This window comes from Ricinus communis, chromosome 1 (assembly GCF_019578655.1).
Source record: "Ricinus communis isolate WT05 ecotype wild-type chromosome 1, ASM1957865v1, whole genome shotgun sequence".
NCBI lineage: Eukaryota > Viridiplantae > Streptophyta > Magnoliopsida > Malpighiales > Euphorbiaceae > Ricinus > Ricinus communis.
This window is the reverse complement of record NC_063256.1, coordinates 6271873-6285408: the sequence shown is the minus strand read 5'-3', so window position 1 is coordinate 6285408 and position 13536 is coordinate 6271873. Positions and strand designations below refer to the sequence as shown.

The following is a 13536-nucleotide window of genomic DNA, read 5'->3' as shown; positions in this document are numbered from 1 at the left end:
TACTAGTAGCTCAGTGGAGTGCATGGGTAGAGAGAGCGAGAGAAAATAATAGGCTTAGCATTGTGCTCTAAATTCACCTCTATTTGGATGGACTTTAAACTGATCCTCACTACTAATTTTAGAGTTCTTCTCAAACTTAATAGATGTTTTTGCTACTTTATATATTATTATATTAAATATATTTACCGTGTTTAATCCAACTTATTTGAATAATTGATCAGATGGAGTTATTCTCCATAATCGAATTATATATTAATTATATATCTATATATTTTGATGTATTTTTATGCAAGGAGGAACTAAAGACAAGAAGGAGTTAAAGGAAAAGTTGCTGAAACCTTCTGATTTGATGCACTCTTAACATACAGGATGTAATTTTATTTTCATGACACTGACTCAGTTCTATCTTAAAAAGCTAGCATATCATGAATAAATGATATTAATTACTTTGTGAATATTTAAAATTTAGTTTGAAGTTATTTCGTTTTCGAAATTACAGTTGTTGAAAAGGGAACAAAAATGAGGTCTCAGTGAAAGCTTTTGCTTATATTCGTCTAAAGATCAAGGAGCGCATCTTTTTGACAATTATATATAATTTATTAAAAGCTAATTATTTCCTTTTTGTAAAATCGTCTGAGAAAAATTCTACTAGCCGAGTAATAATCCCCACACTCTTTAACACTCAAAATCAGGCCGTCGTTTCGGTTCTACGACTAGAAAACGGACGCTTCTTCTATTCATCATCACAGAGCCCATTTGTTCTCTCGAGTTTACCAGTTCTAGTTTCTTTCTACCTCGCTGAGAAAGCATCATAAAGCAGGCGACGTGACGCTTAGAGGATGATAACATTGATGTGAGTGTTGCATTGCACTGAACTTTCTTTGATCTTCCCTCGGTTTCAGTCACCTGAACTTATTGTCATATAACCTGTTTGATAAAATGCTTCAACGAGAATGAAGATTCTTAATGTTTTACTTTGAATCTTTTTCTTGTCTTTTTCCTGATAATTTCATTTTATATCCGTTTTTTTTCAAAACATCGAAGGGTGAAATTTTTTATTGCTTGTTTTATGTTTATAGTACGATTTTCTTAATATTTTTACATTAATGATTGGTAGACCTTCCATGAGTCTGTATATACTTTTGTATTGTTTAAAGAGCTTGTCTATATATTGCGTGTTTTGAAACATTTGATGCAGGATTACCAGCTGAAAGTTGCTATTTGTAAGATAGAGAAAACAAAAATGCTTTGTACGAGGAAATTGAGGCATGAGAGCACCCTAATTTCCCCTGCAGTTTTATTGTCCTTGCTTGTGAATAGTGGATATGATGTCACTCGCATTTCTGGACACCACGTTCAAGTTTCTTCAAGTCACAGGCCTGTCTACGCATTTGCCACTTCTTCTTTCACCAATTCACTCTTGCCACTTGATGGTTTAGGAATGTGGAATGGATTGAATTATCAAGTCAATTCCTTATCGACTTTGGCTGGAACTATCTTAGTTCAGGCTCGAGACCCAGCTAGATTGAGTGCGGGAGTAGAACATGCAATCAATGAGCTTAGACTTAGTGATGCTTGGAAGTTGTTTGAAAAACATATGCAGATGGAAGGGTTCCCTCAAAAATCTGTTGTAAATAAGCTTCTTGCAAGTATTGCGGAAAGCAATGATGTTCCGTGGCTTGAGAAGGCTTATGGCTTGGTGGAACAGGCTATTAAGGAAAGTAAACAAAATTTATTGGAAAAGGACACACTAATTTTTCTCTCATTCAATCTTGCTAAATGTGGTTTAGCAGTTCTAGCATCAACTGTTTTAAGAAAATTGATAGAAATGGAACAGTATCCTCCTGTGACTGCCTGGTCTGCAATATTAGCTCATATGTCGCTAACAGCTCCTGGAGCTTACCTTGCTGCTGAGTTGATCCTTGAGATAGGTTACTTATTCCAAGATGGCAAGGTGGACCCGCGTAAAAAATGCAATGCAACTTTAATTGCTATGAAGCCCAATACTACCTCAGTGAACATTGCTTTGGCTGGATGTCTTGTGTTTGGTACAACAAGGAAAGCTGAACAGCTCCTGGACCTGATACCTCGCGTTGGTATAAAAGTGAACGCAACGTTATTGATCACAATGGCGCATATATATGAGAGGAACGGGAGAAGACAAGAACTGATGAAACTTCAAAGACATATAGATGAAGCCCATAGTATAAGTGATATTCAGTATCGGCAGTTCTATAATTGTCTACTATCATGCCACTTGAAATTTGGGGATCTTGATTCTGCTTCTGACATGGTCTTGAAAATGCTGTGGAAAGCAAAGGAAGCACGGAATTCTCTTGCTGCTGCCAAGTTTGTCTATCAAGCTGATAGTAAGTCCTCTCATGAACAGATTTCTCCAGATAGTGTAAATCATAGAGAACCAGATGGTTTAAATAAGAGTAGACCAAATAGAACACCTATGATTTCTCATGGGGAGTTCTTGAAGGACCGGGACTTTTTAAAACTTGATGCAGAGGCCAAAGGACTACTTGATTCTTTGTTAGCAAAGTTGCAGACTCAAGTTGAATTGATTACAACTGATCGAGGTATTCTTCAGCCAACTGAAAAAGTTTATGTCAAGCTGGTCAAAGCTTTTCTAGAATCTGGCAAGACTAAGGAGTTGGCTGCCTTCCTTTACAAGGCAGAGAAAGAAGATTCCCCTTCTTCTAATGATGATTCACCCTTGGTTCATGTCATTAATTCATGCATCTCACTGGACTGGCTTGATCAGGCACACGATCTTCTTGATGAGATGCGAGTGGCTGGGGTTAGAATGAGTTCTTCCGTATATGCCTCTCTTCTAAAGGCATATTGTAAAGCTAATCGAGCAGGAGAGGTCAAAGCACTTTTACGAGATGCTCGTAAAGCAGGGATTCAACTAGACTCGAGTTGTTATGGGGCATTGATTAAATCCCGGGTACTGGAAGAAGATACTCAGGGAGCCCTCCACCTATTTAAAGAGATGAAGGATGCTAAAATACCTAGAGCTGGTAATCAGGAATTTGAGATGCTGGTTAAGGGATGTGCAGATGATGGTGAAGCAGGGTTGTTGGCTAAGCTCTTGCGGGAAATCAGGGAAGGGCAGACAGTGGATTCTGGAGTTCATGATTGGAATTACGTGATCCATTTTTTCTGTAAAAAAAGATTGATGCAAGATGCTGAGAAGGCCCTGAAGAAGATGAGGAGTTTGGGGCATGCCCCAAACGCCCAAACTTTTCATTCTATGGTAACCGGCTATGCTGCTATTGGGGGAAAGTATGTGGAGGTAACAGAGCTGTGGGGCGAAATGAAATCTATTGCTTCAGCAACCTCAATGAAGTTTGACCAGGAGCTCCTGGATTCAGTACTTTATACATTTGTGAGAGGTGGATTTTTTTCTCGGGCAAATGAAGTTGTGGCCATGATGGAGAAAGTGGAAATGTTCATTGATAAATACAAGTATCGAACCCTCTTCTTGAAGTACCATAAAACACTTTATAAGGGAAAATCACCCAAAATCCAGACAGAAGCACAAGCAAGAAAGAGAGAAGCAGCATTGAGCTTTAAGAAGTGGGTAGGTCTGAGTTGAGGAGATTCCTGTTGTTTCATATCTCTTATAGCTGTTATATAAATGATCAGTTAAGATGTAAATTTCTTAGAAAAAAAACTGATGTAGTAATTGTGTTGACTGACAAAGTTAATTGTCTGGTCTATTGCGTTAGAAAAATGAACTAATTTTCTCATTGATAAAAGAAGATGCTGCTAATTCTTATATACAGATTTTTTTTTTTTTATTTAGAAAGAAAGAAAGAAAGAAGCTTCTAGCATGTTCTACAAACAGTTAGTCAGAAAGCAAAGAAATGGTGGGAAAATAAGTTGCACAGCTTTGATCAAGTGTCTATGTTCCTAGCTAGGCTTGATCTATCTTGTCGACCACCTTCTGATAAAAGGCACAAAAATGTAATGAACTTTGGACCTGTGTGCTATCTTCATAGCAGTACCAACTTTTTTTTTTTTCTTTTTTCTATATTATATATGAATTGGGATTCCTTTCTGAGTTGATTGGTTCCTCAATTTCTTCTTGCACTTTTCACTAATTTCTCGAAATTAGCTGCAATGATTATGGTTTACTCGGCTATTATTCCATGAGATTAGGAGGTATGCAAGCTTCATGAGGAGAGCAATTAGTCAATGGATCTAACAATCTTACGCGTGCGTGTGATCAATGAATGTTTTCAGGTTATTGTTCTATATTCAAATTCTAGAACGCACAATTTTCTTTTAATAGAATTTAAAATTTACAAGTAACATAGTCGTATAGGTTGAACTCTATTCCTATACGAGGACAACAACTGCAAACATAAAAAGCCTCTTCCAATCTTCCCAATAAAAAGAAGAATAGCAATATGGACTACTTAACTATCAAGAAGGGTTGACAAACAATATTCATTAAATAATTCTAATAATCACTATTAAAGTGGATTTTTGGCAAAAGGCTTGACATGCCCATTGTGAGGTTATGGGCTCAATGAGGCCTTGTTGTAACAGGGTTAAGCATTCTGATCTGGCAAGAGCTAGATCAGTAGGGGACATTCCTAGATGTGTGGCCGTTGTTGGGTTGATATCTTCATTGAGCTTGAAAGGGAGGCTGATATAGAACTGGGAATTTTTCCACAGGAGAAGAGGATGTTGGAACTGTGAATGGGATTCTGGACAAAAAAGAAGGAATTTCTCTGTGTATTGTAAAAATGGTGGACCTGTATCTGCTATAGTGAACATATTAGAAGTCTCCGTATATGGACGAAATTGCCTCTTGAATTTTATACCATTGGGAAGAATTTGGAGCTTCTGAGCCTGATGATAAACATCAAACCCTATCAGGAGGTCTTTGCTTGGAAGATCTGAACCGATGATATGCGTCCTTACCACACAATCAGGAAAAAACTGTATCCCGATTTTCTGCTTTGTAATCAGAGTAGTCTTGAAGGTTTGACCATTTGTTGCCCTAAAAAATTGATCATGAGGCTTCCAGTATTCAGATGGAAGGACTTCGGGATTCATCATGCTTCTTTGAGCTACAGTGTCAAAGAAAGCTATAACTGAAACATGTTTTGCATATTTTGAAGGCAGAACTTATATAGGAACATAGGGGACTGGAGGAATTTTGGTAGAAAGTTGAGATAACTCACGAAGTGGATCTAGAGAGAAGGGATACTGCATTACATCTCTCAAAATATCCTTTTCCTTTTCTTCTCTCAAAGAGAGACTGATAATTAGGATTGGGATCTCGCTGTCATCCGAGTCTGAAGAGGATTCTTCTGAGGATTCAGTGTAGTCTGAATATTCTGCCTCGATCCCAAAAAGACTCTCTGGAGTAAGATTATCCTATTCTGATAGAAGCGACTCTATATCCTCTTCAAATGAGTCTGGAAGAGACATAGACATGCTGACTTGTTGTATCATCCTTGCTGATTTTTCCGGATTCTGGGGACAATTCTTAGCATAGTGTCCCTTTTTCCTGCAGATATAACATCTGTCAGATTTGTGACCTTGATTCCTCTTCTTCCGAAAATATCTGAACCCTTTTGAGCGCGTCTTTCTTTCTCTGAATTCTTTGTTTATGCGCGGGTATTTTTGAAAATGATGCCTGATCTTCTTTTTATGATTGGAGCATACGCAGTTTGAGGCCTTGCATTTAATCTTGAGATGATTTTTGTTACAGGCCTTTTGTACTATCAAATCTCACTGAGATAACCTTCTGAATAATTCTTGCTGGTCACAGAGTCTCTTGATAGAAGAGAGAGTGAATTGCCAAATTTCTCCAAGGGTGATGGAGGTGACCGGTTTCTTTGTTGCAGCAATGATGTTGTTCACCTCTGGTTGTATCTCATCTGGTAATGAGGTGATAAAAGTATACTTCAACGTATCATCACCATCATGTCCTCCAATGACATAATAAAGCTTAGACATAGAAGAATAATGTCTTTCCAGGTCTTTTATTTTCAACGAACAACATTTTCGATCAAAGTATTCTTATTTTTGTTGTCGTATAACAAAATCATAACTTCGCTGATGGAGTTGGTAGTGTCAAAAATTGAAGCCTGGTATACTCAGGTTGTGACTGAAACCAATCTCGTAAGCTGCCTGTGAACCTTGTGACAAACTCAGCAAGAACCTTTTTCAGTGTGGCTCCATCAAAGGTCATTTGGAGATCAATCCACGCCAAGAATTCAGAAAGCTTGTCTTTCCATTTTGATGGAGGTAGATCATCAAAGGAGAACCAAGGTCCCGTGCCAGTTGTTGGTTTTGACCTTGGGTATGGAGCTCCAGTAGGAGCAAAAAATGACTGTGCATCTTCCTCCTCAGGTTCTACTACTTCTGGGCTGGGTTCAGTGGTAGAGGTATTCATCAGAATTTATGTAATATCGACCATCTCTAAAGTGTTTGAGGAGGAATCAGAATCATAAGGACTGATGAGTGATTGGTCTAGTAATTTTTCTTTAGAAGCTAGAGGGGGAAAGATTTTCTTTTGATGGGTTGCAGAATCTTTTGGGTAAAGATGAGAGAAAGTGCCAAAAGGTTGGTAGAGGGTTTATTGGTGTTCTGGCTGTGGGAGGAAAGGAAATGAAGAGTAATATGAGGGGGCAATAGCAGAGGATGTAGAGGCTGCTGATGTGAAGGACGGAATTGTAGGAGGCTGATCTCTTTTAAGATCATGTTCAATATGATCAATTTGCTTTTTTAGCCTTGTAATCTCCTTTTCCTTCTGAATGAAGGCTGGAGTGATAGGCTGAGGAACTCGAAGCTCTTTATCTAGAGCTTGGTATTTGGCGGTAAAAGATGAATAGAGTTGGAGTACTTCTTGAGAGAATGTATCCAACTTATGATCTAGCTTATGAGCCAAATGTAGAGCCTAATCCAGTTTTCCATCTATTTTCTTTAGATAGGAATTCTGGACTATAGAATTTGAGGTCTGTCAATTCAGAACCTCTTCTGGAGGAGTGAGGGGCTCTATGGATTCGGAAGGAGTAATCCTTGAAGGAAGGATTTCCGATCTTTTTTTCTCAGTCTTCCCTAGAGGAGGGAAGTCTTCTGGCTAGAGCATGAAATAGCTTTGGATTGTATGGGGTGGTTGTACTGCCGGTAAATCAAACTGAGTCTCTTTTCTGCAAGTTATAGAAGAACTTTTTTCAAACTTGACTCCCAGTTGAGCTAAAAGTGCCCTCATTTCATCAAATGTGATGTCAAGGACAGTCTTTCCTTCTTTTGCAAGAAGGTCTAAGGCTTCATCAAACATCGAAAGAGGGGCTTTGCTTTGATTTTCTTTTTATCTCTTGTAGATGCTAATCCGAGGACCGTCTGGTTCCTGGTCATCCGGCCTCGGTTCCATGACTGAACATGAAGTCTCTGGAGCCATATTTCTTTGAACTTTCTTAGAATGTTGAAAACATGGTTCAGCAAAATCAAGATCTTCTTCATAAGTACATCCTGGTCGATACATTCCTGGGTCAACATCCCAGATGAAGTGACCTTTTATTCTGGCAACATAGATCTGATGTCCAGAGGACTGGAATGAGTGGATAGGGATCTTCTCCCTAGGTCTAAATACAGGCTGTATCATTGATGCTTGGAAGATAGAAGGTGCAGAAGAAGATTCTCCTGTCTTTGTAAAGATCATCTTTACAGTACCAATTTTTTGGTTAACAAAAAGAGGGGCGGTGGCTTGAACAGGCTTAGCCTGAGATGCCTGAAGCTTTTCATAGTTAGTCACCCATTCAGTTGGGATCAGCTTCTGTAGATCTTCCTTTTCCAGCTGCCTTGGGGCCTGGACTATTGTAGGAATCTGGCCAGAGTCAGCCATAATGAATAAAGCATCAGAGGAAGCTTGAAAGCCTGAGATTTGGAGATTAAAGGCATGATCTTGTAATCTGTAGACTATCTGATGGTGCAGGGTCGCAGAGAGAGCATCAGTCACTTGATTTGCTCCCGTTATTTGGACTTGGACCTTGAGTGCAGTTGACAGATAGGGATCATTGAGAGAGAGATTAAAATTGGGGAAGAAAGTTAAAACAACACTCCCAGTGTTAAGTGTTGTGACTATCGTGCCAATTACTGCATGTTCGTACTTAAGATATCTGGTGTCCAAGAGAGTAGACTCATCCTGCCATGATAGGAGAGGACTAGTCTGACAGCTCCGAGATGGAGATGTGTGTATCCCTGTTTCCTCCATTGTTCTATGAAAGAAGTTGGGATCTCAAGGGTAACATACTGCTCCTGAGTGGTAGCAGAGAGAGAACACTGAGAAAGAGAGGAAGATTGAACATATTCTTTTACGGATAAGGGTTGTTTATGGATGATTTGGTTGAAGGTTTTTCTGACAAAATTTTATTTTTTGAAAATATAATATGGGTTCATGAAGGGTACAAGAGTGTTTTCAATTTGGACATTCTCAGGAATATGAGAAATCTCTACAAGATGATCAATCTTATTGGATATGGTTTTTCTACAAGAAGGAGAGAGTTGTAGGGTAGAGGTATGAGTAGTAACTTCTGAAGTCATGATAGTTGGGTTTCTCTTCTCTATCACCAAGGCTTTGATACCAAATGAAGCTGAGAGCTGTTCATTCCATAATCCTCATGCTGTAAATTCAAGGCAGGAGAGATCCTCAAGCTAAGACCGTATAGAGGCACCTCGCCATGTGAGGTCTTTCTGCTCTTTTAGATCTCGGTAGCCGAGTTAGCCCTTTTGGATCATAAAAAAACAGATCGTGCAGACAATTAGTTCATTACCATGGAACAAAAAGAAGAGAAGGAAGAAATTTAGAAAGCCATAAGGGATAAAAACAATTACATTTTTTAGTGGTTTCTAAGTTTACTCTAAATTAATATTTTTTCCTTAATTACTTCAGCAAGTGATACATTGATTTCAATATTTTTGTATTTATAAATTAAAAGAAAGTGACAAATAATTTAAATTTTACTATTATTTTATTTTATAGTTGTCACTCGTAAAATTACTATAGTAGCACAAAAAAATCCATAATTAGAATAAATTGAAAAACACTACAAGACTACTTCTCATTGGTTAAGTGCGGAAACCCATGGTCTCTCAACATACATCCCAACCCACACAACTAACCCCTTTTCCGCAATAAACAAAAAAACGTGTCGTCATCAAATCGTTGAAAAACAAGGGACCCACAGTAGCCTATAAAAAGGGCCAGTACCAGAATCCTTGGCACACACCAAAAACTCCTTCAACGCATAAAAACCTTTTTACTTACTTTCACTCCCAAAATTCTTATACCTCTCTCTAAATCCACAAAACCCTAAAATCTTCTCCTAGGAAGATCATGGCAAACAAGCGCTCTCGCCCCGGCCGCTCTCAAAGCTTTACCGACATTGCCCTTTTCGATGCCCCGCCTCCGCAGCCCTTTTCGGAGCTCCCGCCGGACCCCTCCGCGTTGCTGTCTAATAACCGGCTCCTGCATAATCAACCTCGCCAGATTGTGTTCTCAGCTCTATCGTATTCAGCGCCGCTGGATCCTCGCCGCCCTAATGTAGATTTTCTTGAAATATGCTCTACTTGCAAGAAGTGGGTGGACCATACCAAAGATATCTACATGTACAAGTAACGTTTTTTCATTTTCTCGTTTTATTCTTTGTTTTTGAATTTCCTTGTTTAAATTCTTTGTTTTATCGTTTCTTTTAAGATTGGTTAATGTCCGTGTTACTATAATCTTTCTATTGATTTTGATTGTTGAAGGTAACTGGCCTTTTTCTTTGATATTGTTCTCATTTTATTTATTTATTTTTGCTGTTCCCGTTTCTTTTTGTTTGGATTCCTTATTTCATGTTTGGTTGTTGAGATAAATGATATGTATATACGTTTCTTTCATGATTAATTTATGTATGTAATATCATAAATTTTGATTCTCGAAATTAAATGGTACTGTCCTTTAATCATTTATCTTTCTTTTTACTTGTTGAAGTTTCTACTTTTGCATTCCAATTCCTTTATGCGGCTAATCTAAACAAGAATCATTTCAGTTCGTTAGATATTTGAGGATTACGTTTCTGTCTCTCTTCGGGATTATCTTGGAGAGAGAAATTTTAATACTTCATCGGTGCTTATAAATATAAAGGGAAGAAAAAAGTCTTGGGTTTTTAACTAACTAATTTATTCTCTTGCTTGAGTTATAATCATTCACAGCGATGTAGCATTTATTTCTAGGAAAGAGTAGGACTTTTTCCTTGCTCTATCTTCATAACTTGCATGCTAAAATTTGGTCTCTTCTCTTGAGAAAAGAATTAGATATTTCCACTTTTGTTTTTTAAATATTTAATGAAGGAGGATTAGTGGAGGAGCACTTTGACGAGTCCATGGAGGTGCATTCCTAAAAATGAGAACTATTAAAGTTCGGTGGAGTGGCATGCATGGTGTTTCTTGCTTTCTTTTTTTCTTTCTTCTGTTTGTTTGAGTAGTATTTGGTTGCTTACCAAAATACAGAGGAGGCAAAGAGTAGAAGCCTTGTTTGTTCGTTCTAAAAGTTGAATTCAATATTCCAAAAATTGTGGAGAAAGAATTCAAAGAAAAACAAAAGACATTTGTTTGCATAACAATTGAAATTTTAGTGCATGTGTTATGACCAATTATATAAGGCTAATACGGTTGTATGATGATAACACATTGATGCTTGTTTAAGGAGTAATGTTGGCAGTTTTAATAATATGAACTATTTTTTGAGGCATTCTAGAAGTCGAGGAAAAGAAAATGAAAGGTGAAACAATAAACTTTTTTTTTTTCTGCCAGTTGCTGTTTAGCATTTTAGTTATGATTGCTTGTTACATGACTTGCTTATCCGCACTCAATGATGCGTCCTGTATATCTGATCTTAATATTGCATTGGGGATAGCATCAATTTTTATCCCTGATGCATGGCATCTTTTACTGTTATTTTCCCAATATGAAGCTGTTGAACATTAAATACTGATTGTGATTCTATGCAATGTCAAGCTAATCTTATTGAATTTGTCAATTCTCAGTTACAGGTAATAATTTCCCCTGCAAATGCAAACTAAATGATATTGTTAGTTGTCAAAAATATAGCCTTAGCTGGAGACAATTTTATGTGGGTGAACAGATTATTATATTTCAACAGAATTGGACTGACACTTGGTATTGCAATGCAGTGATTCTTCTTTTTGTACCCAGGAGTGCCGCAATGTGCAAATTGCAATTGACAAGGCAGCAGAGGACGCACGTAAAAAAGCAAAGAGCAAAAAGACTTCAAACAGGGGAATGAATAGGTGATGAATCAAATTTCATTCTCAACCGAACGGGATCAGAACCACGGCTTGTATATATGTACTTAGTGATTTGGCGATGTTTAACTAGTGCATGCCTGCTTGGTTTTTAGATTGGCTTGCACTTAGGTGGCATATCATTTAGGTAGAATTCCTTCTGTCTCTTTTTCTTTTTAAGGATTAGAGGTTTCTTTACCAAGACGTAATCTTGATAGTGTTTTTTCCCTCAATTTCTAGTCTCTTTGCCAAATTGGTATTTTGTGAATGCATTGAAGTTTTGCTAGTTGCTACAGAGTCTTGTTTATATGATGAAATGAGCTGAAGATGTATCTTTTCAGTTAGTTTATATATTCAATTGCACGAAAATAATGTCTTATTTGATATAAAATTCACATTCTCAAGTTTTAGACACTCAAAATAGAATTTCAAGTCTGCACGAATTCTTTTTTTTTTTTTTTTGAAATTGAGTGAATGAACTTTGAGAATGTGAATTTGACATTTGACAACCTTGCCGGTGGGTATTTATCACTTTCATTGTTCTGATTCCACAAGTAGCAAACTGACTTGAGTATGAATGCTATAATTTCAAACCCGAATGATTTATTTGCATGTCATCTTTCTCCTATATATGCAATTCTTTTTCTTTTTCACACATGCTATTGATATCTCTTACAGTTTGCAGGTACATTTTGTTAACATTCTGATGATATCTGGTGCTGTTTATTTTCCACTAATATAGTATATAACTTGTTATATTCTGATCATATCTATTGTTTATTTCCCATGGATCTAGTGATAAGTTGTCACAATGCATTTTTCTGTTAATTTTTGTTAAATTATATCAGAACTCTAGAACGATCTTGGACCTTTTCGAGGAGACTATTGCCGAAGTCAAAGGAACAATACCTTATCAATCTATCTAATAAGAATTCAAATATTCGGATTATTTTGGTGGACCACTATTAACTTGACAGTTTGAGACTCTGTTGCTGTATAAAGCCCACTGGATAGGTTTCTCTTCTCTCACATGGCCCATCGGTTCATGTTTTCTTCTCCTCCCAAGGGCCCATTAAAAAGGTAACAATGAATTCTGTACTAGTTCTCACATTCTTTCTATACAATTCTTGATCATCTGACCCTATATCACTTGTTTTACAGGCCATTATAGCTTGATGTACGGTGTTTGATGTAGACTACACCACAAATGATAAGCCACCAAGGTACCTTTAAAAAAAGAAAAAAAAATGCAATGCAAATCTCCGACGTAGCCCAGACTAGGCGCTGAGAAAGTTGAATCAAATGATGGATGACATCTTTCGAATCTTGAAGTGGGCATTTTCCCTCTCATGATATTTCAATTTCCATGGAAAATTTGGTACTGGAGACTGTCTAAAAACCATCGGGGAAAACGAGGGGTTGACTATAGAGCAAGAATAGAAGAATTATATACACATGAATGCACGTGGGTAGTAATGAAAGATACCTTCTTCTTGATCACATGCACAGTGATATATACATGACACTCTACACTCTACTATGAGATCACACTGTAGTCGATCTGTGAGTTGAAGAGGGTGTTAAATTTGTTTTGCCTTGTCTTGTTGACTACACTATCACAACACTGCGTACCCACAAAGGCTCTAGCTAGAGAAAACCTTGGTGTGTGTTCATTCTTCTGTATTCTGTATCTCTCTATCTTTGCGACTGATATACTCAGTATTACTGACACTGCTTGTTCAACAAGCAACAGGTACAAAAAAAAAAATGAAGGCAAAAGGGTTTAGAAAGGAGGTGATAGAAGCTTAATATGACATCACCTCTACATATTGATTGCTTAATTTAGTAGTGTGGTCACGTAGCAATTGCAATGCTATACCTTGCATACCTAAAGTATTTTCCATTTAATGGGTTCTTCTTAGGTCACCCTACGTTTCTTTTTTTTCTTGCTTTCTAGACCACCAAAGTTTTAAGAGAGCATATGCCTCTTGCTCAGCTACTCTAGAAGCTTTGCTTTTCTTCATGCAACTTCTTAATTCTTCTCGTTAAAAGAAGAAAAAAAGAAAAGGAAAAAGGGTGGGTTTTGATACAGAAGTTTTGGGGTTAATTAGTGGAATATATTGCCATGTGGGAATGATGATGTTTGAAGAAAACAGGTAAAAAGGTGAAGACGTTGGTAATTTTGAATTCTCTTTAGTTTCCCAAAGAAGCAGGC

General features: G+C 37.4%; 2 protein-coding genes across 2 annotated transcripts; both read left to right on the top strand.

The window, feature by feature from the left end:
* The first annotated feature begins 64 nt into the window (after positions 1–64).
* On the top strand, positions 65–3796 carry LOC8275429 (pentatricopeptide repeat-containing protein At1g03100, mitochondrial). Its single transcript, XM_015722705.3, has 2 exons — positions 65–853; positions 1199–3796. Exon 2 carries the CDS (start codon positions 1244–1246, stop codon positions 3605–3607), a length of 2364 nt encoding a protein of 787 aa, XP_015578191.1. The 5' UTR covers positions 65–853; positions 1199–1243; the 3' UTR covers positions 3608–3796.
* Positions 3797–9263: 5467 nt separating this feature from the next.
* Positions 9264–13111, top strand: LOC8275428 (FCS-Like Zinc finger 3). The gene is made up of 2 exons (XM_048371197.1): positions 9264–9648; positions 11211–13111. Exons 1-2 carry the CDS (start codon positions 9371–9373, stop codon positions 11329–11331), a joined length of 399 nt encoding a protein of 132 aa, XP_048227154.1. The 5' UTR covers positions 9264–9370; the 3' UTR covers positions 11332–13111.
* Positions 13112–13536: the final 425 nt, after the last annotated feature.